This window comes from Drosophila tropicalis, unplaced genomic scaffold (assembly GCF_018151085.1).
Source record: "Drosophila tropicalis isolate 14030-0801.00 unplaced genomic scaffold, ASM1815108v1 contig_859, whole genome shotgun sequence".
In the NCBI taxonomy this organism is placed as follows: domain Eukaryota; kingdom Metazoa; phylum Arthropoda; class Insecta; order Diptera; family Drosophilidae; genus Drosophila; species Drosophila tropicalis.
The window spans coordinates 13,342,169-13,366,964 of record NW_027173353.1 but is presented as its reverse complement, the minus strand read 5'-3'; the positions used below and the strand labels follow the sequence as shown (position 1 = coordinate 13,366,964).

General features: G+C 36.8%; 3 protein-coding genes and 1 long non-coding RNA gene across 9 annotated transcripts; 2 read left to right on the top strand and 2 right to left on the bottom strand.

Annotated features, from left to right (window-relative positions):
- Positions 1-27: 27 nt before the first annotated feature.
- Positions 28-6,994, bottom strand: LOC137581701 (uncharacterized). Of its 6 annotated transcripts, none has more exons than XM_068295945.1 (8): positions 6,787-6,994; positions 6,003-6,193; positions 3,348-3,475; positions 3,061-3,287; positions 2,879-2,995; positions 2,362-2,814; positions 1,858-2,299; positions 28-1,794 (listed from the first exon to the last, which is right to left on the bottom strand). In XM_068295945.1, exons 3-8 carry the CDS (start codon positions 3,351-3,353, stop codon positions 1,492-1,494), a joined length of 1,548 nt encoding a protein of 515 aa, XP_068152046.1. In that variant the 5' UTR covers positions 3,354-3,475; positions 6,003-6,193; positions 6,787-6,994; the 3' UTR covers positions 28-1,491. The 6 variants fall into 6 exon arrangements, with proteins under 6 accessions (XP_068152046.1, XP_068152048.1, XP_068152049.1 ...); XM_068295947.1 differs by having other exon boundaries at positions 6,003-6,188; XM_068295948.1 differs by having other exon boundaries at positions 6,003-6,174.
- Positions 6,995-8,638: 1,644 nt separating this feature from the next.
- LOC137581703 (uncharacterized) lies at positions 8,639-12,018 on the top strand. Its single transcript, XM_068295953.1, has 5 exons — positions 8,639-8,847; positions 9,457-9,496; positions 9,568-9,755; positions 10,425-11,192; positions 11,533-12,018. Exons 3-5 carry the CDS (start codon positions 9,678-9,680, stop codon positions 12,016-12,018), a joined length of 1,332 nt encoding a protein of 443 aa, XP_068152054.1. The 5' UTR covers positions 8,639-8,847; positions 9,457-9,496; positions 9,568-9,677.
- Positions 12,019-12,057: 39 nt separating this feature from the next.
- eIF4G1 (eukaryotic translation initiation factor 4G1) lies at positions 12,058-23,562 on the top strand. Its single transcript, XM_068295930.1, has 13 exons — positions 12,058-12,193; positions 12,287-12,470; positions 12,528-12,630; positions 12,693-12,751; positions 18,599-20,859; positions 21,101-21,353; positions 21,412-21,569; positions 21,640-22,102; positions 22,184-22,407; positions 22,470-22,616; positions 22,675-22,897; positions 22,967-23,068; positions 23,126-23,562. The coding sequence occupies exons 1-13, from the start codon at positions 12,059-12,061 to the stop codon at positions 23,185-23,187; spliced, it is 4,374 nt and encodes a 1,457-aa protein (XP_068152031.1). The 5' UTR covers position 12,058; the 3' UTR covers positions 23,188-23,562.
- LOC137581708 (uncharacterized) lies at positions 16,422-16,920 on the bottom strand. The gene is made up of 2 exons (XR_011033230.1): positions 16,695-16,920; positions 16,422-16,637 (listed from the first exon to the last, which is right to left on the bottom strand). It is a non-coding gene; the product is annotated as an uncharacterized lncRNA (long non-coding RNA).
- Positions 23,563-24,796: the final 1,234 nt, after the last annotated feature.

The following is a 24,796-nucleotide window of genomic DNA, read 5'->3' as shown; positions in this document are numbered from 1 at the left end:
AAATTTAAGGAAGATTTCACGATCATATACTTGCTCTGACCACACGATATTTTTTTATTTTGAGAAATATACAATATTTATATTTTACAATAAGATTCACAATAACTTCGTAAGTTACAATTTTATTTGTTAGTTTGTTTAATATTCCCCAGTAAAACATCAACCATGCGTAGACAACTTACATTTTTTGTAGATATAGATACTAGGTATGTATACAGTAAGTAGTATATATGTATACATATATGTATGCATATACATATATTATATGATTATTATAAAATTATTTTGTTATTGTCACGGAACTCACAATCAAATGATGCATATGGCACATATGTATTTATGTATTGTCAATATATATGTATATATATATATATATATATGTATATATGCATTTGTACAAAACCTGAACTCTTGCATTTTGATAATTAATTTTTGAACTTATGTACAAACTAACTAAATCCTTTAATCCTTTAATATAACGTAGATTGTATTAGGTTATATTAAACATGTATATAGAAAGATATATGTGTGCACTATTAAAGATCATACTTCATACTGAAACCGAAACCTGTTTTGGCTAGGTCAAAATATGTTTCGATTTCAATGATTGGGACAACAATAATTGAAATTACAAAGACGCGCACACGTAGTAGTTGACGAAGCATAGTTTTTTGTTGTTGTAAGATTGAGGTTCTTATTACCCAAAATGGAGCCTGTAACTTCAGATCTAGTCAGATTTATATTTAATATGTATTATCATTTGATATTTTCGTTTTAGCTCTGATAGAGGGACTTTCAAGTCCCGTGTGTTTATGGGTCTTGAGGTTTTTGACTAACTAGTTTCTTGATATGAGTGAATCCTTGTGTTTTTATCGGATAGTAATAGGTACGTTGGTAGTACAGGACAAAAATTTATATGATTTGAAATTTTCAAGCGGCTGAAGCCATAGACGTATTCCGATCCGTTAAGCAAAGTCTGGTAAATCGCATTTGTATTTTGTTTTTAAATGGTATAATCAAATTAATGTCAATAGGTCTACCCATGAATTCGAGCTCTGCACTCCTGTTTTTGATCAGATATGGTATGTGCAATCTTATCATAACAAAATATACAATATACATACATACATTCACTAGGATTAGATATGATAATAACGACCTGTTTAAGCTTCTCTCTATATTTTCTCCGCAGTTCAAACTTTTGTTTAAATTGACAACCATTTTGATAATTTTCCCATAAAAGTTTTCTTTACGTGTACTTTTTTTTTGTTTTCTTTTTTCCTTTTTTTTTTTTTGAACATTGGAAGTATTCCCTGATAAAAAATTAGAGCGGTAGATATGATAGTCTCGAACAATTACTTCCGTTATTTCCGGTGATATATATATACGGATATTTTAAATTTCACATATGCACAGTAAATGCTTTGGCAATAATTACGTACATCGGATCTGGATTTTGATTGGGGTTGAGATTTGATATGGACCGTGGAATTAATATTCATGATCGTCTTGCAATTCAACTTCGGCTCCATAATGCTCAGCTTTACCATCTTGATCTCGATCTGAAGACATCAAAGGTACAGGTAATTGCTCAAAACCTGCGTTCGCCAAACCCAGACCATTGAAGTTTTTAAAATAAAACAAGTTGCTTGGAATCAATCTGTTTTCGATGTCAAATGGAGTTCGCTGATGTACAAAATATTCTGTTTTGACGTTTTGTAGTTGGGATGCTGGCTCATCCATACTTGTGGTTTGACCCCTTGTATTGCGCTGAAACTGATTGCTTGGAGAGAACTAACAAAGCACATATTAATATATAGAAATTTGATATTAGATTAGGAATGAGGTGTTACTTACCTGTTTGAAAAGTGAGCGATTTCTTTCTCTAAAATGAGATTGTCGAATCGGATATGTTCTAGGTATGCCGATTACAGCTTGATCTTGATCCTTTTCAAGAAGATCGCCTGAGTACTCCTCAGTAGCTGGAATTCTAATTCTAGCAGACCGACCAGAGTTCGACGAGAATATGGCCTCCTTTGGAATCTGTTTCCCGCCACTGTTATGGGCAGCAAACGAGTGGCCAATACGGCGAGTAGACGCTCGGACATTATTCTGGTTATTTACGTTTTTGTTGTTGGGCATTTGCTCACTTGGTATCGGCTTTCGAGCTCGACCAATGTCAGCATAATCATGACTACTTCCATCGGGACTGCGATTTTCGTCATCCACAAGAATTGAATCTGATTGTGTACTGAACTGAGGCTGAGATTTGTATGCCGGTTGAATACTGTAAATGGAGCTGAATTTAGTCAGAGTTAGACATAGTGTTTTGGATGTTAGTTTTTGGGAAACAATGCTCACTTTTGTCCATTAGCGATTTCCTTCAGTACGGCCACTCGTGCGGCCATTTCCTCATCTCGCCTTTGCTGCGTTAACTCCTTTGCCCTTTCAGTCCAAATCAGCTCTTTTAGCTTTTGAAAACTTCCTTGAACTGCTACAGAGTTTTGGTTTCCACCAGTGTTTCCACCAGTATTTCCACCACTCCCTTGTATATTTGCAGCAGGTACTCCCATATATCTGTTTTTGCTTGCTCTTCGGGCCGACGAGGAAGCAGTAACTCCACTTTGTGGCCGAGTTTCCGAGCCATACAAACGAGCTTGATTGGACGATGCCAAAATAGGGTTAGTGGGACCTACGGGATCTATAAGCCGCTGACGGTGTTCGAAAGTTACTCGTGAGGGCACTACGGGCTCGCGACTCACCACACGACCAAACACGGGTGAACGTGCCCGTTCTCTTGCCCCCATTCGAAACCTAAACCATTATGTTTGTTTAAAAATATAGAAGAGCACGTGAATATGTAAAAGAGAGTACTTACGAGCCAAGCATACGAGAATTGGAATAAAGAGGTTCCCAAACATTGTACGTGAAGGGGTCTCGATAGGTGGGTATTTCATTGGTTATTTCTGCTGCTCGAGATTGTCTTTTAGAGAATCTAATGAAAAGTGAGAGAGTCAACATTAGACTTGTCAAAATTGCGTATGTCATTCAAGAACTAACATCCACATGGCGCGTAACTCCTCGCATGTCGGCTCCTGGGAACCGAGTGGAAATGTTTTCGGAACAAAGACTTCTCCAACTGCCACTGTTCCAACGTCTTTACCGGTACTACTACTATCTCCAGCGTATTCGCGACTGCGCCCATTCAAATAATTTGCATTACTTTTGCTCAGGAGAAGGCAAATTAAAATGACCAAGTAATCTATGTGTAGGGCCCTAATCTGCAACTAAGCCCAGACAGACGTCAGTTAGGATATTCGACCCAACAGGACATAATATGTACGTACCAGCATCTTTGTAGAACCTGCTCAAGTCCCAGATCCAGTGACGCTTGTAAGTCCTGACAACCGTTATCTATACTTGCATTGACACAAGTATTTAGTAATCAGATTCCAACCGGCCTCGCAATATATATCTGTCAACCAGGGACGTGTTGTTTCATATATGAATTATTAATAATTATTATTCGATACCATACAATATTCAAAAATTTACTTTATGATCGCATGCAATTACGATTATCTCTAATAAAAAAAGGAATTTTTCAAAAATTTAAAAATAATTATTGGATATACTATGTATATCTCTTATATGTGCATGGTATAAAAATGTTATTTGTTGTGCTATGCAATATTTTTACTGATTATCATTTAGACCGTTTTTTACACGCCATACTTAAAAAACATTTGACCTAAGAAGACCGCGCCATATATAATTATGTACCCATAAAACTATTTGATATTCATAGTCACTCGACACTCATAAAATTTGTCAGTATTTTTAATTGTTATGTGCATCAAAAGAAGCAAAACAGTTTTTCGGACCAAAGTAATTATTCGACCTAAATTTTTCTCATTCATACATACATGTGTAAGTATAAGACAAATATTAATTTGTATACCCTATAAAATTGGTCAGACGCACAGGAGGTGATGTTTCCGACCCCGTAAAGTATATATATTCTCGATTAGCATGAGAAGTTATGTCAATATAGCCATGCCAGGGAGTCTGTCCGTCTGTGCAAATCAACTGCACGCCGCCATCTTAAAAGCTAACGGGATGAAACTTGTTATTAGAGCTACTTTTAGCCCGGTGCAGATAAAGTATGCAAATTGTCAGGATCGGACCACTATATCAAATAGTTCTAGCAGAAACATAGATGAAGAAATTGGAATATCTCTATGAAATTTGTAATAGTTTTGGATATAAAGCATCATATTCCTACATTTCAATCAGATCGGATAAATAGAAGACCAGTTACAGCCATTGCTTGAAATCCACAGAGTACCTGAGCACACTCATACACACACACAGACGCAATGCTATATAAACTGCATGTGCTATATAAACTCTTTAACGTCAGTGTCCATGACAATTAGGCAAGATGTTCCTATTATTATAGTGCCCATTGTTGATCTTAGGTAAATTTGGATAACTTAATTAAATTTTAATAAAACAGCTACATATGTATGTACGTTCCCAGCATTTCTGTTGGAAACGCTCACTAAATTTAACAACTACTCTATTTAAAAAAGAATACAGCTTATGCCTTAACTCCGATTTAAGATCCAAGATAGCCTACCCAACTTCCGAATGAAAAGTATGATATGTTCTCAATTTAAGTACCTTATGTATTCATTTGGTGCTCGAAAAGCATGCTGTATACTAATCAAAGCAGTGCATAAAAAAAATATTCCTGGTAATTGTTAGTCAAACGAAATCAAATAAATATACATAGAATATATGCATATATGTGTAAGTACAGTTGGACCCCGATTTTTCGGGACGGTCGAGACCAGAGCCATTACGGAAAATCGAAAAACCAGGTAATCGAGTGCGAAATTTTCAACGTATTTCGCACTTGAAACTTTATAAGTACATTCATACATACATACATATCTTTAAATTAACCTTCAAACGCCCACTGGCCATAAAAATATGTAATATGTACATACATACATATGTACATACACGTGTATTTCTCATTGATTGCTAACTAAAACGGGGAAGCCCCGAATTCGTTTTATTATTTTAAAAAATATTTACGTTTGAAATAATGAAAAATAGAGATAATCGCGGCTAACAGTGACAATGGAAGAAACTCAACTTCATCCCGGATAATAGGGGTGTCCGATTTATGGGAGCCCGTATAATCAGGATCCAACTGTACTTCAACTTATGTACATATGTATGTATATTACATACATATGTATGTATTTGTATGTTAAACTTGTGAACTTCACTTTCTATGCTTTTTTAAAGTGATTCAAATTTTAATATTTACATTATTAACTCTAAAATTTTGCCGCCACTAATGTTTCTAATGAAAAATTACATTCTGCATTGATATCGATAAATATTGATTTAGAGAATTCCTCTGATTGATAATTACCAGGGGAGCGTGTACGAGCCAAAACCCCAAATGTTGTGATACAAAAGTCGAGATCTAGCATATTATATAGTTTTGTTGATGGTAATTAATACATGTTCATACTTTGTAGGATCAGAAACTTTTTCTTTAACTTTAAAATTCCCATTTATGTACCTTCTGGGCGCAAAGTATAAAATATGTAATTTTAGATCAGATTTAGTTATAGAAGAGCAACAGAAAAATATGTTTATAACCTTAAAAAAAAAACAGTTTTTACTTTTCGACTCGGGCGCCGAATTTTCCTGCTCTCGAGAGAGAGTAAAAAAACCCCTCCATTTAAGGAAATCAAAATATAATCAAGAAATCACCGGGTGGTGATGCTTATTTAACGCTTACAATTGTGTTACCTACGTCTAGATGACATCTAACTGTAAGAGTAATATACATATGTATTTGTGGGTCCCGGGGTGCGATTCAATGTGCAGGTGCTGGACATATAAGTATTTTGTGCATATAAAAAGTGCATTGGTGCGCATAATTTTCTAAACTTTATTTCTTTTGGTTGATTTACTTTTTTCAGGAACTTCGTCTCTTTTGTCTTTCCATATATGTAAATATAAATGATAAGCAAAAGTTGGTTCTCCACCTGATGCCGCTTGCACTTCGAAGTAGGGGGGGGTAAGATTCACATGTATCGGCCATTTCAGTATGTGTATGTCAAAACTTAACAACCAAATGTATATCTGCAAAATTGTATCTTCACTAATGCAAAATATTAAAAGTGTTAATCAAAGGGTATATTTGATTTTATTATACATATATAAGTTTTCTCGAATTGCCAATGACGCAACTGCAATGACTTCGTTGGCAATTTTTTTTTTTTTTTCCTTGATTTAACTTAGAAACATTTTGCTTTTGTGTTAACATTTGAAAAAAAAAAAAAATAAAATAAAATAAGTAAAAAAGATCAATTTTAATATCAAAAATAAAACATTTTTATTAAGGTAATATAAATTTGTAAGAATGGATGGAATGTATGTAATGTATGTACATATATACATATGTACAAATGTATGTAAAAATTGTTGATTTCATAAATCGAAAATATCTGACGTTGTTGCAGATTCTTTTAAATATCATTCAATCATAAAATATTGGTGGGCTCGGTAAATTTATACAATATAAAATTATCCTTTCAAATACTCTAATGATTTAAGTCCGCTAGCTTATGCGATTAATATTCATATCCACATTCCTTTGCCAGCCATGCGCACACGAGACAAAGGAAGTGGAGGCAGAAGTGAATGAGTAGGCGAGCGCAGTTTCATAGTTTCGATATGTCAAGTATTACTTGCCTGTACGTCAATGCACGCCTCAATTTAACAATAGCAGCACTAGAAATTAAATTCTTTTTATTAAGATTGGGCTTGCAAGTATTACTGCCGAAATTTCACAAAATAGGCACTCTCGCTAAGGCTGTACGTCTACAAAGCACTGCGTGGGTGTGAAGGTGAATTGAATGAATATACACTTTCTGCGCCTAAACCTGGTCCGTGTGTACCTGATGCTGGAATGGAAATCTATTCCCCAACGGTCTTTTATTTCAAGGTCCTCATTTCAACTGCTTGGTGAAACTCTTCACGGTTTTCCTAGAGGTCGCTTTTAACGTATTTTATTCCGTTACGTCTTTGTAACGTTTTACTCGGTTTAATACTGTTCCAGGAAGTGTAAAAAATATGTAAAATAAAGTAATGCAGTTTAATAAGACTAATTGTAAGATGCAATATGTACAAATTTTCTGTTTTTGTCTCCACTCTACCTCTACAGCTGTTTCACATAGTAAATAATTAATGATAAACGTAAAGTCAAACGATTACAGACTAGTACAAACACCCGAAATAAAATCTTAATGCCGGACACTTGAGTAATGTGTACATACATACATATGTATGTACATACATATGTGTTTTTGAGCAAGTGGAACAATATTTTAAGTTTCGAGAAGCAAATGCTTCATAGCAAGCATATGATATCTCGGTTACTCTTACAAACACACGAACACATCAACGATATACATAGATAAACTTGTATACAAAATATATGAAAGCAGTGCAATTCTTATTCAAATTCAAGTCTTTTATTTGGAGCACATCCAAAGCCGTCGAAGTCTATCTATTTTTTATACAATATTAATGAAATAGTTTATCCAGTATTCGTTTCATAGTTCAACGAAAATAAAACTTTAGAATTAATTATTTCCGTAAATCTCTGCGAAGTTGAAACCCCAAAAAACCATACTAAATTCAATTTTTGAATTTGCCCCCAAATTGGACCTTAAAGGGTTTAAAGGAGTATTGCCAATATTTTAAATTTAAAAAAAAGTGCCGTTTCGAATGCCGGCTAAGCTTACAATACTTAGGGTACATTATACTAATAAAATGAGTATGTGAGGTATGTGTGTATGGTAAACGAAATTTTGAAAAAAAAAAGGATTAGACCTCAAGTAAAACAAATTCGGAATTAATAAACTCACTGAGCGCAATCAAAAATCAATTTCTAGAGAAATTTTAAGATAAAGCTAGAATAATTTCATAATGTGTAGATTCTCAGCACGAGCTTTAGCTAGAACAGCGACCGGCACCGCAAATTATCGAACTACATATCTCCAACTACTTTTTTCCCTAATTACTACCGCTACTGAGTCATTACTTTAAAATCACCATTTACTATATATTGAGCGCTTTACAACTGAACTTTTTGACTGTTACTTGAAATGTTTTATTTGATGTTTTCAAAAGAAAAAGCAAAATCACAAGAAATTATCGTGTTAATTAAACAGTTTATCAAACACTGGTTCCCCAAAATCTACTCTTTATATATTTTTCTTTTTTTGTAATTAAAACTCCTAGTGCTTAATATATATGCTTTACAAATCTTCATATTAAAATTAGGAAAACGAAATAAATTTAAAAATAATATCATCTATCGGCAGCATTTTGAAATGAAGATGTCATTAGTCTAAATGCCAATTTTATTTCAAAACTAATATTTTCGTACGTATTTCTCGGAGATTTTTTAAACTGCCAATCCCAAAGTTACTCAAATTTACTTAACATGTTAGCTCTTTTAGAATATTTTTTGCATTTGTCGCATGTCTGAATTTGGTCACACCATGTACAAGAGCTGCCAGACTTTGAATAACGACATGGCAACAGTGTTAACAGACTGTTCCTGATTCCGACTGTGGCAGCACTGGCACTGGTAGCTCTAAGTACCACATGGAATGAAAACTTGGTATAGTCTCCATTTAGAGCAATACAATTAAATTCTTCTTTTTTATGCTCTTTGGTACATGTTATTTTGTGTGTTTTTGTAAATAATAGACGGTACGGAGTGGTGAGACACGCATGGTTCAGGTAAGATTGCGATTGTGATGTAAAAAGAAGAGAGAGTGGCAAGCGACGTAGCAAATTACATGATTTGATGAGTTTTGGTTTTGCTGGCAGAGTGGCATCTGCATCTAAAAAAATTTTCGTGTCAATGCAACAAATTGCGGAAATGCTTCCTGAATTGTGTAGTGTACAAAGACATATATGTACTATATTAAAGCTATTTTCTAAAGTTATAGTTTGCAAGGAATTTAACTCTGTTGCACGTTTTTACCCTCGATTTTCTTTGTGTTAGATTGCAGCTCTGCCCTCTACATATATACTTTTGCCACCAACCCCGTCTCGCTCACAGAACTCTTGCTCTCTCAATGTGTGAACGGCAACGTCGGCAATAAAATAAAACCAAATATGTGGAATTAATATTAAGATTGGAAAACTGATCAAACATATTTTAGGGATAGACGAAGCCGAGTCAAAAACAAATTTTTTTTTATTAAAAGTAGGGCTGGGACCGAGCCTAACACTTGTGATAATCAATTTCCAAGCACAAAAACCACTCCCTCCTTAATATTTATACTTTCACGTGAATAATAGCCGATCTTTAAAGCTAACTCATATTTCCACTTTGATTTGCAGATTAAAACATTTTGGCAGTAATTGCACCATTGATTAGCAGGTACTACACATGGCTCGATAATCTAGTCGTGTTTAATTTACTAACTTTTTTCAATTTTTTTTTTTTTACAGAATCAGATGTTTGTGTGACGTTGCATCGTTTTGGGTCTACAATCGCCCAGGAGATCGATATCGTCTGTTAGGTGACGACGATTTCAATTAGCAATCCGGGTTTTTTCGTAATGCAACCAGCAGCTCCTACTATATCCACACAATCTGATATAGCTAAAACCATGCAGCCTCATTCAGCACAAAATATGGTAGGTCACTATTCGTATCTTCTTCATGAAGCTCTGTAATGGCTGCAGGTTTAATATTTGTATATGGATGTTTTAAAAATATCGAAACAGAGTGAAAAATATAAATTTATTAAGCTCCAAATTATATACATACATGCAGCTTCCATAATCTTGTCCGCCGCTTCAATATATATTCAATATATGTTTCCATAAACTGCTTTACTGAAAAGTTAAATTTGGTGTGATAATTTGGTATTATACATCCTGCAAAGAACACTCTGGTTGCCATTAAGGAAATTTAACCAATTCGGGTTATTCGAATGAAAGACTTTTTTTTCTTTGTTTTCTGGTTTATTTGAATTGTGCTTTTCTTTCTGTGTGTGTAATTTTTAGTTTGATTTTCAGTTACTTTTTTTCGTAGGGCGGTAGTGTAATTAGATTTTGTGTAATATATTCACAAATATATCCCAAATATTTGATCTTTATTTTACTCGCAAAAACGACATTAATTTTTTTCTGTTCTCTATATTCGCTTCAATTTACCTTTTTAAGGTCTTCGACGATTTCAGTTTGGTTTAGTAAGATTTTTTCTATTAAGTTGAGTTGCTTCTTTGTTTGATTATAATCCTTCTTTTAATTAGCTGTGAAACTTTTGCCGAAACGTCGTGAACTCTTGTAATTTTCTTGTAGATTTTGCCGGCCAATAAAAAGACCAAAAAGTATGCTTCACAGGTGCCACCAGCTAAACAGCCACTGCAGCAACCTCAGTTTCAGATAAACAAGACGTACAACGTAGTATCTCTTATGAAAACGTCAGCGTCTAACACCCACCAGGCTCCTCACATGGCACATCAGCAGCAGCAGTCCCATCACCTCCAACAAGCACAGCAGCACCATCACCAGCAGCAACAACAACAGCAAAGCTACGCAAATGTAGTTAACAGAACAGGGGCGCCTGGTGCAGTAGGAGGGACGCAGCAGCAATCTACAGTGCTTTGCAACGCGTCTAATATAATGCAACTGAGTTCAGGGGACATTGGAACGGCTGCTATTTACAACATCACAGGGCACAGGCAAATGACCAGTAGCACCGGTGGCATCATTGATGCAAACGGTCGTTTTATGAGCGTATCGGAAATGACCAAAAGTGCTAGTAACGTGAACGTAGCCACATCCAGTGGCACAAGCTGTGCACTGCCTTTATTGCACTCCTCCACTAACGACGTAGCCGGAGGCAATGCTACTGGACCCGGAAACGGGGGAAATACCATTATACCCATGACAAGTTCTCTTAGCGGAAGCACGCTTGGCGTTGCTCTCAGCGCATCCAACACTGCCGCCTCCTATATTCATGATAAAAGCCTTGTTGGCGTGAGCGTTAACTGTGTCGACGCCCGAAAGTTCGATTTTAAGAACAATAATTTACTCTCAAGCAACAACTTTCAGCAATCGCAAGAGGTATGCGAATTTGAGATTTTAGTCCTCATCATGTTTCACAACATAGATAGTCGGAGACGACGGATTCATATATTTTGTACAGTTCCGATTTTCGCAGTAAAGGAGCCTTTTATTTTAATAATTATACATTTTACCATGTATGCAATTGACAACTCTTATTTATTGGACTAAGTTCGATAGTTGGACTAAAAGTTATGCAACTTTGCAATCAGTAGACTCCTGCTTAGTTTTGCGATTTATCATGATGATCAGACCAAATTAGAAACTTTCTTTTTCTTTTTAGAAGTATTAATTGCAAACCTTAAAAAAAAAGTTAGTAATGAATACTTTTACTTTACAGTATGTGTCCGCAGCAAACAACAGTTCTGGAAACGCTCGTACGAATCCGCAGAATGGCGGCATTTTTCGACCGCCACCGGCAACAAATACTCCACGGGGCGCCAACGGGGGTGCTCGCCACGTTCATGTGCAACAAATGTACCCCGGCAATATACACCAAAGCATGGTCCTGCAGCCGGCGTACACACAGTACACCCCTCGTCCGCCCACATTTCAGGCTTCTCATCTTCAGTATGCTCCACCGCCTATGCAATACTATGCCCCCTACCAATATCTGCCAACTCTGCAGCAACAGCCACCACCACCACACTCTCGCAGTGGCGTGACAGTAAACACTAATGTAAATGTTGGCAGCGTCGGTCCCGTTCAGTCCGGCCCTCAAGGACCACTGGCTGGTCCTGGCGCATCATCGACGCAGCTGCAGATGCTTGCAGGTGCCGTGCAACCGGGTGCCAACACTGTAATTGGAGTCGGCGCTCCCCCCTAGCGGCGTAGGTGTGGGTGTCGGCCAGGTGGGTGTAGCCCCTATGGTCGGCGTAATACCAACAAACGTAGCGCCACAGGCAGTTTCGGTGCAACAAACCACTAGGCGTCGACATCAGCACCGTTTGCAGATCATTGATCCGGCAACCAAGAAGAATATCCTTGACGATTTGGATAAGGTAGGCCGGCTTCTTGAATCTTTAGAGTTCAACCAATTGTATTAATAAGTATTCAAATTTAATACACTTATTCTCTTTAAATTTAATGTACAGAACAATTCAAACGCAGAAAGCGAACTGTCTGATCAAGCACCAGCGCCACAAGCAGTAACAGCGACTGTGTCTTCTTTACTGGATAACATTCCACAGCCGGAGGCTACAGGAATAATTGTTTCTAGCACTGCAGTGGTACAGTCATCTGACTCGAGAACTGTGACCAATGTGCCGTATATCCAAGGTTATTGCATTTAATGCTTGTAGTCCACAATTGTGCTAATTATTTTAAATTCCTTAGATCAAAACTCTATTATTGTCGGCCAGACACCGGTTGTTTCGGCCATGACCGATGCTCCTTCAGTTGAGATATTACCAACTCCGCAGAAGAACAAAAATAAAAAGTACGTACATACATATATATGATCATAATGAAGATAATCACGATCTAAAATTTCTCTGATAGAATTCCCATAGTTTCACCCAAAAATGAATCTGAGCCCCCGATTGCTGTGCAACCCACTTGTAAGTACTACTAATCTTAATAAAATTATTTTGGAAAACCAATTCCTAAAATGTATATAGTAACTAATATATGATAAACACTACACAGTTTACGTTGTAAATCGGTTATGTTCTTCAAATTTTGTAAACATTTTCTTACGAAAAAAATAATTTTGGCATTGATTTTGCTGTTAATCTAACCAAACTCTGAAAGCGGTAGGCATCCGACTCGGCAAGATCGAAGTTATACAAATCCTAGAGCCAAAGAAATCCAAAGTTGAGAAACCGTTTGTTGTTGGAGTAGTATTGTTTTTTAGGCAAATTTAAGTGGTGAGAACTATCAGCTCGAATCGAAATACATAGTGTCATAACATCGCAAATTTTTTGATATACCCCTGCAGAGGGTATTCAAAAATTGGTCAGATGTTTGTAACGCACAGAAGGAGACGTGTCCGACCCCATAAAGTATATATATTCTTGAGAAGCTGAGTCGATATAGCCATGTCCGTCGGTGTGTATGCGTTTTACTCAGCCATCTTAAGAGCTATCGGGAAGAATCATAGTATTTTAGCTACTTTTAACCTGGGTAAGAGAAAGTATGAAAATCATCAGGATCGGACCACTATATCATAAAGTTTTATACGATAGTATAGTATTGAATATAAAACTTCAGATACCAAAATTTGAATCTGATCGGATTAATAGAACACATGTTACAGTCATTGATATTTTTTAACTTATTTATTTATTGCTAAAGTAACACGGTGTTACGCCGCTCTTAGCCGAACAAACCAGCAATATTATTGACTGCATTTAATCAACAAGGAATTGCAGCGTATCCTCGGTTTGGTTGCAAAAAAATGTTCAAAGTAGAAATTAACTGCAACCTGTTTGTAGGTTCCTGTTCTGCATTTTCGTTTTAGCTCTCGGCCAAGTCAAGTTTAACATTCCTATATAGCCACACCCATTAGTTACAAAACGATAATTTGTGAAATTTTATTCTTGGCGGCGGTGACAGAATCAAAAAAAAAAACATAATTAAAATATTTACCGCTGTGGCAAAAATTACATCCGAAATGCACGACTTGTCTTGCTCCATTCATTGTTCCACTAAACAAGTGTTATGGACTTCGTGTGTATTAAGGAAAACATCGTTTTTACGATTCTGTCTTCCCCATACCGTTCTCCAGAAAAACATGACACTGCAGGTTAAAATGGTTTTATCTATGTTACCATTGCTAAATTGTCCAATCCTTCATTAAGTTTTTTCGGAGGTGTGTTACCCAAAGAGGCATCTCCGACCAGATAAAGTATATATATTTATACAGCCCGTCCGTCCTTCTGAAACCGCGCGTGCACTCCTTAGACATATAAAGAGAGCTCTTAGACTTATATATAGAGAGCTGAAATTTGCATGTGAGCTTCTAAATACTGCAGGTTGTATATCTGGGACACAGCTTGTGACAGTCACTTTTCTCAATAACTTTGTTAGTTTTGAAGGTATTGTCATGAGATGAATATTAGGCAGTTGGAATTATGTACCTATTATGACTGTGACGAATTCGCTTATATGGATTACATCATTAAGCTCCTATAAATATCATGCTACATGAGCCAACGCAATCCAGACTAAGACTGTAGGCAGTTCTTTCAATGAGCTGTAGTAAGCATTGGTTTTTTTTAAAAGTGTTTTACGCACAGACTAGCTATTTGCAATTAACAATAGTTTCGACGGATTAGATAACTCCAGCTCTGCCCTAAAATGTACTACTCTCTTGAGCCGATCTTTATTAGTCAATGCACTCTTTTCGTTAACTTACGCTTGACAAATATTTTTTTTGGCTACTACAACTACTTTGACATATTTCACTGATAACTTTTAAAAACAACCAACTAACCGTACACAACGGTCACATCGGGATATCGGTAAAAATTTTACCCAAAGGATAAGTTTTTTTCCAAACCCATAAGTAAATTTCCAAAAATTTCATAATATTGGGGAGGGTTGACAGTGGTGTCATTTCCATGACCGCCAGTGCATATACCAAGAAATCATCTTTTTATTGGAATTGTTATATTTGTTTATACATGGGTACATATGTAAGTAAATTGATATCTCAGTCTACATCAACATACACAGGGATCATAATTAATATGTTAGGTTTTTAGAGTTAAATAATATTATACGTTTGTAAATCGATATACTCGTGTCCAACAGTCCGTCTGTGCGAAAACTAAAACGAAACCTTGCAGTTAAGTATTTTATTGCCTAATTGAGATCCTAAGTACTTTACTGAGGAACACATAACTCATACTGCAGAAACATTGAAAAATCGTATTATTGGAAAGAAATATCTCATAATATAGAAAATTTCTGAAATACAAAAATATTTAAGAAATGGAATTCATGGAAATTTACTTAAGGAATTAAAGATTTAAAAATGGCTCGCCATTCAAACGTTATCATAAAAATCATAAAATGTGTTTTATTATGTTGTTCCGAAAAACATTAAAGATTCAATTTTGACACATGTCATACATATGTATATGTAAATCGGATAATTTGTGTACCTTTATCAGTTTAACCTAGCGAAACATATCAGTTTTGAGCTCCTTAATGCCAGATATTTATAAATCGACTTATGATGAGACGTCCAAAATATTCAGCTTAACCATTTTAAAAGATCAAAGGTAATATCTTAATAGACTGCAATTTTCTTTCTTGTTATCTTAAAATGGGGAGTATATCGAAGTTCTGGGTGCTAACAAAGATGGGTGTGTCTTTATCGAACCGAATTTGTAAGTTTTTTTTTTTTTATAAAAATAACTAAAAATACAAAAGATTAGCAAAAAAGTCAAAAAATAATAATTTTTCACGGTACAATCAAACACTATTTTTGCTGTAATTCTTGTTGGCTAATTGAAGGGAACTTATTCACAATAAATAACTTTTGTTAAATGTTGTATCTGTGTCTGTTTTGATATTAAAACAGAATCTCAAACATTGAATGCATTTTACCCTGTGAAGGTGGGTTTATTAATTTTTTAATTTTGTGCCGCACCGATTGATCATTTTTTATCGCAGCGCCAGTAGTACGTGTTCGTTCATTCGTGCTATACATTCGTATGTATGTAGATGGATGTGTGTGTGTACGTATGTACATACCCTTCAGTACCGGTCGCCGCAAATTCCTCAGAAAATCCGAGGCAATTTTTGAGATGTCGCCTCGGATTTTCAGGGGACATGCCATACAAATTACCGGCGACATTTAACATTGTGTGTCCTAGCGCCTCGGACATTCTATCGATTTTTCGGCGACATGTCGACGGAATGTCCCCGCAAAATAGTGGTTGATTTTATACCTCGGATTTACAATCGACATTGCGGCGACATTGTCGATAGAATATCCCAGCAAAAATTTACCTCGGATTTACAATCGACATTGCGGCGACATTGTCGATAGAATATCCCAGCAAAAATTTACCTCGGATTTACAATCGACATTGCGGCGACATTGTCTATAGAAAATCCCAGCAAAAATTTACCTCGGATTTACAATCGACATTGCGGCGACATTGTCGATAGAATATCCCAGCAAAAATTTACCTCGGATTTACAATCGACATTGCGGCGACATTGTCGATGGAATATCGCCGCATTTTTCCAAAAATAAATAAAAACTTGACTTGATTTGGTTTTTTAACACGCATTAGTTTTTATTTAACAACATATGTATACATTTAAATTTGTTTATTTTTATTCTTAAATATATTACATTAAATTTAAATATTTATGTATATTTACATTTTTCTTAAGTTTTTATTACTTTACTTCTTTTGGCTTGTGCCAACCAATGTCTTAGCACATTCTCCGCCGGCTCATCCGGAATCGGATTTTGGATGGATTCTAAAAAGAACAAAATTGATTAGGGAATGAAAAATTCAAAATATTAATAACACTTACCTTTATTACTGTATACACTGAATTTGAAAAAATTCAACAGTTCCTGCCCCTACGAAATTTAATCGCGAATGAACAAAGAAACGAAAAGTACAAAGCGACGCGCGCAGGAGTTGGAAAAAACAATAACAACAATGCACTGACGAACGAAGTGAATTGGCGTAGACAAAAATCATCATGCTTTACTCTTCCAATTTTTTTTTTTTCAAATGAGAAATATATATATATGTATGTACAATGACGACATTAGCTCGTTCGGGTGCCTTCGGCTAACCTCAGCATGAAATGCGCTGGCAGAATTTTTTTCTGTCGACGTCAGTAGTTCGGAATATGTGGCGATTTTGTCACCGGCGACATTTGGTACTGAAGGGTATATTCAACTCGGAAGGTTTGTTAGTGTTCGAGTCTGCTTTGCCTTTGCCGCACACAAATGCTATGTCGTTGTAGACATGTGTATGTGTGTGCACACAATTTCACTTTTGCTTTTTACCTTTTACATGAAGAGCCGGTTGGTGGCTGGCTATGCGTCTTTAGGTTTGTTAGTGTGGTGCGATTTAGTCGGTCGTGTCGGTTAGGCAGCTCGGAATTGTTCGGATCGATGATGTGATGATCATTTTGGGTGCGTTTGTGGTGGTGCGATTCGATATCATCTGTGTCTATCTATAGCGCTAGGCAACAACGCGGCAGTGTGTGCACGTCAATGGTAAAGTATTTCAAGAAGCAACGAATATATAAATGAAACGCGCAACGTGTTTGGCTATTAAGCTTTAAATTATTCATTAATGTTGAATTCTATAGGACAATAATCTGCACAATTTGGCCTGCAATTAGGATTGTTCATCGTTTGGTCGACTGACCTATATTTACGAAAGAGTTGTTTTATACATCATCATTACTTAACCTTGACTGTGATAATACAAAAGTGCCAAATATGTATGTATGTATGTGTTCACGCATGCAAAGCATTTGAGTGAAGCAAAAGTGAAGAACCCTGCAAAAGGAAGAGTGGTTCATATTATGAATTATTATTATTTTGCGGTGACAAGATCTAATTACATCTAACAATATAATCAGATTTTTTAAACTTATGTTTAAAAAATGTTCCTTATGTTACCATTAAAACGAATTTGATTATATTTTTGTCGAAAGATACAGACTTATACATGTATGTACAAATAGTCGAGGTTTGCTGTGATACACATGTTGCTTTCAAAACAATTTATGAAAACCATACAAACATTATGTATGTACTACTACTGCTTTTTAACGTAAAAATTGTTTTAATTTTCTAGATATTCTGTAATAAATGTGGGTTCTTAAATACGAATTTGTACTCAGGTTTAACGAGCCCTCAGCATGCCAGATTTTTGCAAAAAAAATGTGTTTGAAATTTATTAAAGAAGTTACAAAAATACTGGGAAAAAGCTTATTTAAAATAGAAATATTTTTCAAATTAAGTCAATTAGCTAAGGACATTTATTAAGATCAAAACACCAAAAATGATGTCGACCAGTTTTATAAACGATGAGATGAGATTGGTAAGGTAAACCAGTTTAAAAACAATGTAGTTTTCGTATAAGTGCCTATCGATTGATTATTTGATTGTTGAGTATATCAATGATATGTACATACACAAGGAATTGTACTCATTTTTCATTCAGATTAGATTTTACGGTCCTTTTAGTATACTTTGGATGCGTTTGCTTTTTAGTCAGTGTAACCTTTATAAAATATTTAAAAATTTTTCTTGTTAATGGTCTAGGTGAACTAAAATCTGAGGGTTCATACAAATCAGGACGAACTTTTATTACATATTATTATTATAAATTGTTTTTATATCTTGCTTATAAATAAATCATTTTATACATGCTACTATATCTGTACCTGTATTGTAATTTTTCTTTTAGCTGAAGTGGATGATGCAGTGCCGAAATCTGACGCTGCAAGCAATACCATCGACGAAACAATTCTGCCTACACAAACAGATTGCATTGACCGACAAGAGACACAGGTGCATCAAGAGATCGAAGAGCCAACCGCATCGGAAGAAAAGGTTGCCCCTTCCTCAGAACTTCAGACGCAATCCCCGCCGTCTGAACCGTTCACCGCATCTGTACCGGAGGAATTGACTTCCAAAACTAGTACACACATGCATGAAGCGGCACTAGAGCTGAACCCTTCCACATTAACATCATCAGCGTTTGTACCAATCGAGAAACCTTGCGAGTTAGCGGGAGTGACAGAATCGCAACGGACCTTACAAGCAGAAAGCTCACATGAAAGCACCCCTGACGAGACTGATCGCGCGTCAATGGCACTTGTAGAAGAAACACGGCAGGAGCCAGTAGGGGCTCCAACACCAATTACTGTAGCTGTAAAGGAACAACCTTTAATTGACGCATCACTTGGGGCGCCTAGTAGTGAGCTCGTCGATACGGAAACACAAGAAAAAACATTGCCCCGAGTCAATTCCGAAGTGGAACTAGAGCCTAGAGCAGACACAGGCGACGTTACCCCAATTTCACCAACTCCAGATGAGAGCCTTTCGCTGCCATCGTTGATCAGCTACAATGAAGGCCAATGGTCTCCCAGTAATCCTAGCGGTAAAAAGCAGTACGACCGAGAACAGCTTTTACAACTTCGTGAGGCAAAGGCTTCGCGTGTGCAACCGGAAGTGAAAAATAGCTCAATACTTCCGCAGCCCAATCTTATGATGCCTTCGTTTATGCGAGGTGGCAACAATAAATCACGTGGCGTGCAGTCTATGGTGGGTACAATTCGTAGCGGCGAATCGAGTGGTGGTGTCGGCGCGAATTATGCTGGGAAACAAATGTCAATGTCAGGTGTACAAAACAATGGCAGTCGAAGCAGCATGAAGGGCATGATTCATGTGAATTTATCGTTAAATCAGGATGTTAAGCTAAATGAAACGGAAAACGCTTGGCGTCCGCGTCTCCTTAATAAATCTGATACTGGCGACACCATTGTGCCAGAGGTTAAAGCCAACCAAGAGAAGGATGAATTAGTTCGTAGGGTTCGTGGAATTCTTAACAAGCTTACGCCCGAAAGATTCAACACCCTTGTGGAAGAGATAGTAAAGCTGAAGATAGACACTCCAGATAAAATGGACGAAGTCATTGTTCTAGTGTTCGAAAAAGCTATTGATGAGCCGAATTTCTCCGTGTCGTATGCTCGGCTTTGCCATCGTTTGATCAGTGAAGTGAAAGCACATGATGAGCGCATGGAAAGCGGTACAAAGTCAAATCTAGCACATTTTCGTAATGCACTTCTGGACAAAACCGAACGTGAATTTACACAAAACGTCACACAAAGTCACGCGAAGGAAAAGAAACTGCAACCTATTGTAGACAAGATCAAGAAGTGCCAGGATCCCAACGAAAAGGCCGAATTAGAAGCATTGCTCGAGGAGGAGGAACGTAAGATTCGTCGGCGTTCTGGTGGCACAGTGCGGTTCATTGGAGAGCTCTTTAAAATTTCCATGCTAACGGGCAAGATTATATATTCTTGTATTGACACGCTACTTAATCCCCAGTCGGAGGATATGTTAGAGTGTCTCTGTAAGTTGCTTACCACAGTTGGAGCCAAGTTCGAACTAACGCCGGTAAACGCTAAAGACCCAAGCCGCTGTTACTCGCTAGAAAAGTCCATAGCCCGCATGCAATCTATAGCCTCCAAATCAGATAAGGATGGGAATAGAGTCAGTTCTCGGGTTCGTTTTATGCTTCAGGATGTTATCGATTTGCGCAAAAACAAATGGCAGTCGACTCGAAACGAGGCTCCAAAGACTATGGGTCAAATTGAGAAGGAGGCGAAAAACGAACAGCTTTCAGCACAGTACTACAGCGGTTCACTTTCCTCAACTAACCCCAACGGGGCACAAAATACTGGTACTGGTGGAGCCGGGAGCTCTTCCAAAAGGGACGATCGTGGCAGCGCCAGGTACGGAGGAGACGGCCGATCTAGTGGAGGCTACGGTGGAAGTCACAGCCAACGAGGTGAAAGTGGGAACTTGCGCCACCAGCAACAAAACGTCGGCAACGTTGGTGTTACGGGGCATGCCAATGGCAACGACGATAACACTTGGCACGTACAGACCAGCAAAGGCAGTCGCTCTCAAGCTGTTGATAGCAACAAGTTGGAGGGTCTGGTTAGTAAAGTATTTTGTTCTAAAAATAATTCAATTGAGAGTCATACATCACTTAATTCTACTAAAATGATAATCAATATGATTTTGAATTTTTTTATAAGAGTTGTTTTTTTATTTTTTAAAATTTAAATTTATTCAATTTAAAATCGACAAAAAACAAATATTTTCTTTAAATATGTTGCATATCTGACTTAGTTAAATTTAGAATACACGACTTAAAATTCTTATACAACTTTTTCAGACTTTACAACTAAACCAAAACTTGGACACGAAAAAAATGGGTGGTGTATCCCAATTTATTTGGAACAATAACTCGACGAGATCATCTTCTGCGGCCACAACAACGCCCTCCAATTCATTTGCAGTGCTCTCTTCGTTAATGGACAAAAATAGTAGCAGCGACAGAGACCGTGATCGCGATCGTAGTGGGCCCAGAAACAAAGGCTCATACAACAAGGGTTCAATGGAGAGGGATCGCTATGGTGGAGACAGGGGTAAAAATGTGCTAAAATTCCAATAAATTAAGACTAACGCTTATTTATTTTTTTCTAGGAATTCACTCAAGAACAGGATCCTCACAGGGTTCAAGGGAAAACTCATCTTCTCGAGTTGGTCAGAGTCGTGGCCTGATAAATTCATCAATGCAGAAATCTGCTAGTCATTCAAAATACACACAACAAACGCCACCACCAGTTAGACTTTCTAACAAGGTATGTCAAAAACTACCACCAAAAAAAATGATGGAATGAATCTCACAAAACTTTTTATTTTTCAATTAAGGGCCAGGGTGCATCGATTGGAGGTGGACTATACCGAGGCAGCGATCAGCAGCAATCAACATCGACAACCGGGGGCACTGGCTCAACGTCTAAAACGGCGCCTACAGCTGTATTTATTGAGCCCAGGGAAAACGACCTTAAGCTTATTAAGAGTGTCGTGTCGGAAATGATCGAATCGGCAGCTGCAAATAAAATTGTCACCCCCTCTGTTGTTTCGTGTATTAAGAGGATACCGGAGTCCCAGCGCTGTGGATTTGTGTATTACATATTAACAGATTATTTGCATTTAGCCAATGTGGGCAAACAATACCGACGGTATCTTGCTATCGCAGTTTCCCACCTGATTCAACAGAACCACATGTCTATAGATCATTTCCGACTTGCATACAAAGAATTTAGCGACATCGCTGGCGACTTAATTGTTGATATTCCAGATCTTTGGCTATATATTCTGCAATTTGCAGGTAAGTACTTGAATCGCATATTTTTTTGTGAGACTATCAAATTATGTTTTTTTTTTTTTATCGTTTTGGTGTTTTCTTCAGGACCATTGATTGTAAAGAAAATTTTGACGGTGGCAGATCTTTGGAATAAAGATCTTAAAGACAGCAGCGAATCCAGCCTGGGAAAAAAGTTCCTTAAAGCATATTTGACATATTGTACAAGGGAAGTAGGACCGAATTTTACACGTCAAATGTGGAAGCAGTTTAACATGCATTGGTCCGATTTTATGCCAGAAAATGAAGTAGCTGATTTTATTGAATCCAATGTAAGTATATCTTATGCTATAGTTTAATAATGACAGTAGTAACTTTGCATGACACATTACAGAGATTGGAATACGTGGAAAACGACTCAAAACAGCCAGTAATTGAGCAGCGCGAGTCGGGTGAAAAGCACGTTAAAAATGTGATAGAACATATTGAGCATTTGCTAAAAGAGGGAGCGACTGCAGATTGCATAATTGATTACAGTAATGTATGTAGTGAAATATGAGAACACGAATCCAACAGAATACATAATTATATTTGTATAGGGCAATATTGTGACGGCAGATAAACTTTTCATTCGAGGATTGACAGAAACATTGAGTAATTTCGCAATTGTCTACAAAGACACTAGTTATAAACTAGAGACGGAGATCTTCCAAAAGTTTTGTATACCAGTTTTCCAGCGGTACATTGATTCACACGAAGAGCAACAACTCGAGTGCTTATACGCAGTGCAGCTACTGGTGCATAGTCTGGAGCATCCAAGGGGTAAGCGGTTTTTATGAACAACTTGTCTTGGTTATTACATATACAGTAACATCTCTATTTTTGTGTTAGGCTTGTTAAGTGAACTATTCGCCGAGCTATACGACGGTTATGTAATACAGAAGGAGTCCCTTTGTAAGTGGCGCGATTCAAAGGATCAATCTGCTGGCAAAGGTACGTATTAGGCGTCTTATTTCGTACATTCGTCTGATATTTTTTTTTTTAACATAGGTGTGGCTGTTAAAAGTCTGAATCACTTCTTCAACTCATTATTTAACGATGAAGCTAACTAACGCAACTGAGTTCTCGAGACCTGGCCAACACAGCAAGCCAGAGAAATATAACGCAACACAACTCAACAAATAGAAACGAAATAAAATCATTGGAGTAAAAAAAATATATTGATGTATCTTACATAGGTCTACTTTATCAATGTACAGCAAGAGTCCCGGTGGATTGTGAGAAATAAATAAGCGTTAAGTGCGTGGAATCTTTGGTTACTGTACATTTGGAAGAATTGGCCCCAAGTATGTTATAAAGTTAAGAACAGGAAGTAAAGAACTGGTCTGTGAAAGTGTAATTCTACAACCATATATGTAAACATATACATGATGAGAATGATAAACCAGTTTTAAATATAATGTTTTTAATGGTAAACAGAATACAAACCTTAGTTGCACTTCATTTGTATTTCGCTTAACTTAAAAGAATGCCTTTTGATTTAATTTGGTTTGATTAATATTTTTTGGTAAAGAGTGGACAAAACTAGAAATTACCTCGTTCCAAATTTAATAACCAGTATTAACTGGCCATCTCAAATACGATATTTATTATGCCTTGCACCCATAGGGTGGCTTTATATGCGGGCAAATTTAGTTTGTTTAAAAATTTGGCACGCCCACTGCCGTCACCGCAAATCAAATGAAGCAAATTTTCTCGAAAACTAACAAAGTTAAACTCACCAAATTTGGTATGTAGACTTGTTTATGCACGCAGATTATAATTATTTAAATCATTTGCCACTCCCACTTTCGCCTCCATAATGTAGAAAAAACAACTGTCGCAATTGTTTGACTATCAGCTTACTCATTAGTCTTACAAATTTCTACCAACCTACTAAAATTGATTGAAATCGGGACTGGGCGGTTCTTAAGGACGGAATTGGCCTTAGGGTAGGGGCGGCGCTAGAGTGCTCGTGTGTAGAGTAAGTAAAGTAGCATGTAAAAACAATTTGACAGACATACATTTGGTTTTCCGAAAATGAAATGTTTGCTCACTTGGTGCATGGTATACTGAAGTCGGCGAGACTAGAAATGGAAGGGAAACATATGATCGCGCAAATCTGAGAGGTGCAGTGTTTAAAGAGTAAATTTTAATTCTGGTTGGTCTACATGGTACAGATAGATTTAAGTTGTTTAAAAGCTGCAGACTGTCTACTTAACATATTAAAGTCCACGAAGAGTCAAAATCTAAACTTGCTTTTGAACAGATTCGATTTCAGATTGGGGCATCTCATATTGAAGTTACCTTGGGTATGGTAAAAACGGGGCGCTAAAAATGCAAATACAATTTTGGTTATGTAAAATTCAAATACGTAAAATTCTTTGAAACATAGCTTTACAAACCCAAATATACTAATAGTTTAAGTAGAAAAAATATGAGGACTGAACGTTAATTTAGGGTTCATAATAGCGCCCAAGTCGCGGTTACCATCCATTTGCTGAAGGAGGAGAGAATATTTCTGGTTTCGCACCATTTTTGAAGTTTATGAAAAGCGGAATATAATGATAAATAATGATGATTCTCATCATGATTAGCATTATCCGCATATTTCTATGGGTGCACTGGAATAAGCCAATACCGAGGGAAGATCATAAATGCAACCAGAGGGCCGGGGCTAAC

What these genes read in the sequence shown, in the direction of transcription:
- LOC137581701 (XM_068295945.1), bottom strand. An exon ending in AATTCTCGTATGCTTGGCTC is followed by an intron (nt 2,815 to 2,878) that starts GTAAGTACTCTC and finishes ATAATGGTTTAG; the next exon opens with GTTTCGAATGGGGGCAAGAG. An exon ending in ATCGCTCACTTTTCAAACAG is followed by an intron (nt 1,795 to 1,857) that starts GTAAGTAACACC and finishes GTGCTTTGTTAG; the next exon opens with TTCTCTCCAAGCAATCAGTT.
- LOC137581703 (XM_068295953.1), top strand. Translation starts at nt 9,678, where the DNA reads ATGCAACCAGCAGCTCCTACTATATCCACACAATCTGATATAGCTAAA. An exon ending in CTCATTCAGCACAAAATATG is followed by an intron (nt 9,756 to 10,424) that starts GTAGGTCACTAT and finishes ATTTTCTTGTAG; the next exon opens with ATTTTGCCGGCCAATAAAAA. An exon ending in ACTTTCAGCAATCGCAAGAG is followed by an intron (nt 11,193 to 11,532) that starts GTATGCGAATTT and finishes TTTACTTTACAG; the next exon opens with TATGTGTCCGCAGCAAACAA.
- eIF4G1 (XM_068295930.1), top strand. Translation starts at nt 12,059, where the DNA reads ATGGTCGGCGTAATACCAACAAACGTAGCGCCACAGGCAGTTTCGGTG. An exon ending in GATTGCTGTGCAACCCACTT is followed by an intron (nt 12,752 to 18,598) that starts GTAAGTACTACT and finishes TTTTTCTTTTAG; the next exon opens with CTGAAGTGGATGATGCAGTG. An exon ending in GCATAATTGATTACAGTAAT is followed by an intron (nt 22,617 to 22,674) that starts GTATGTAGTGAA and finishes ATATTTGTATAG; the next exon opens with GGCAATATTGTGACGGCAGA.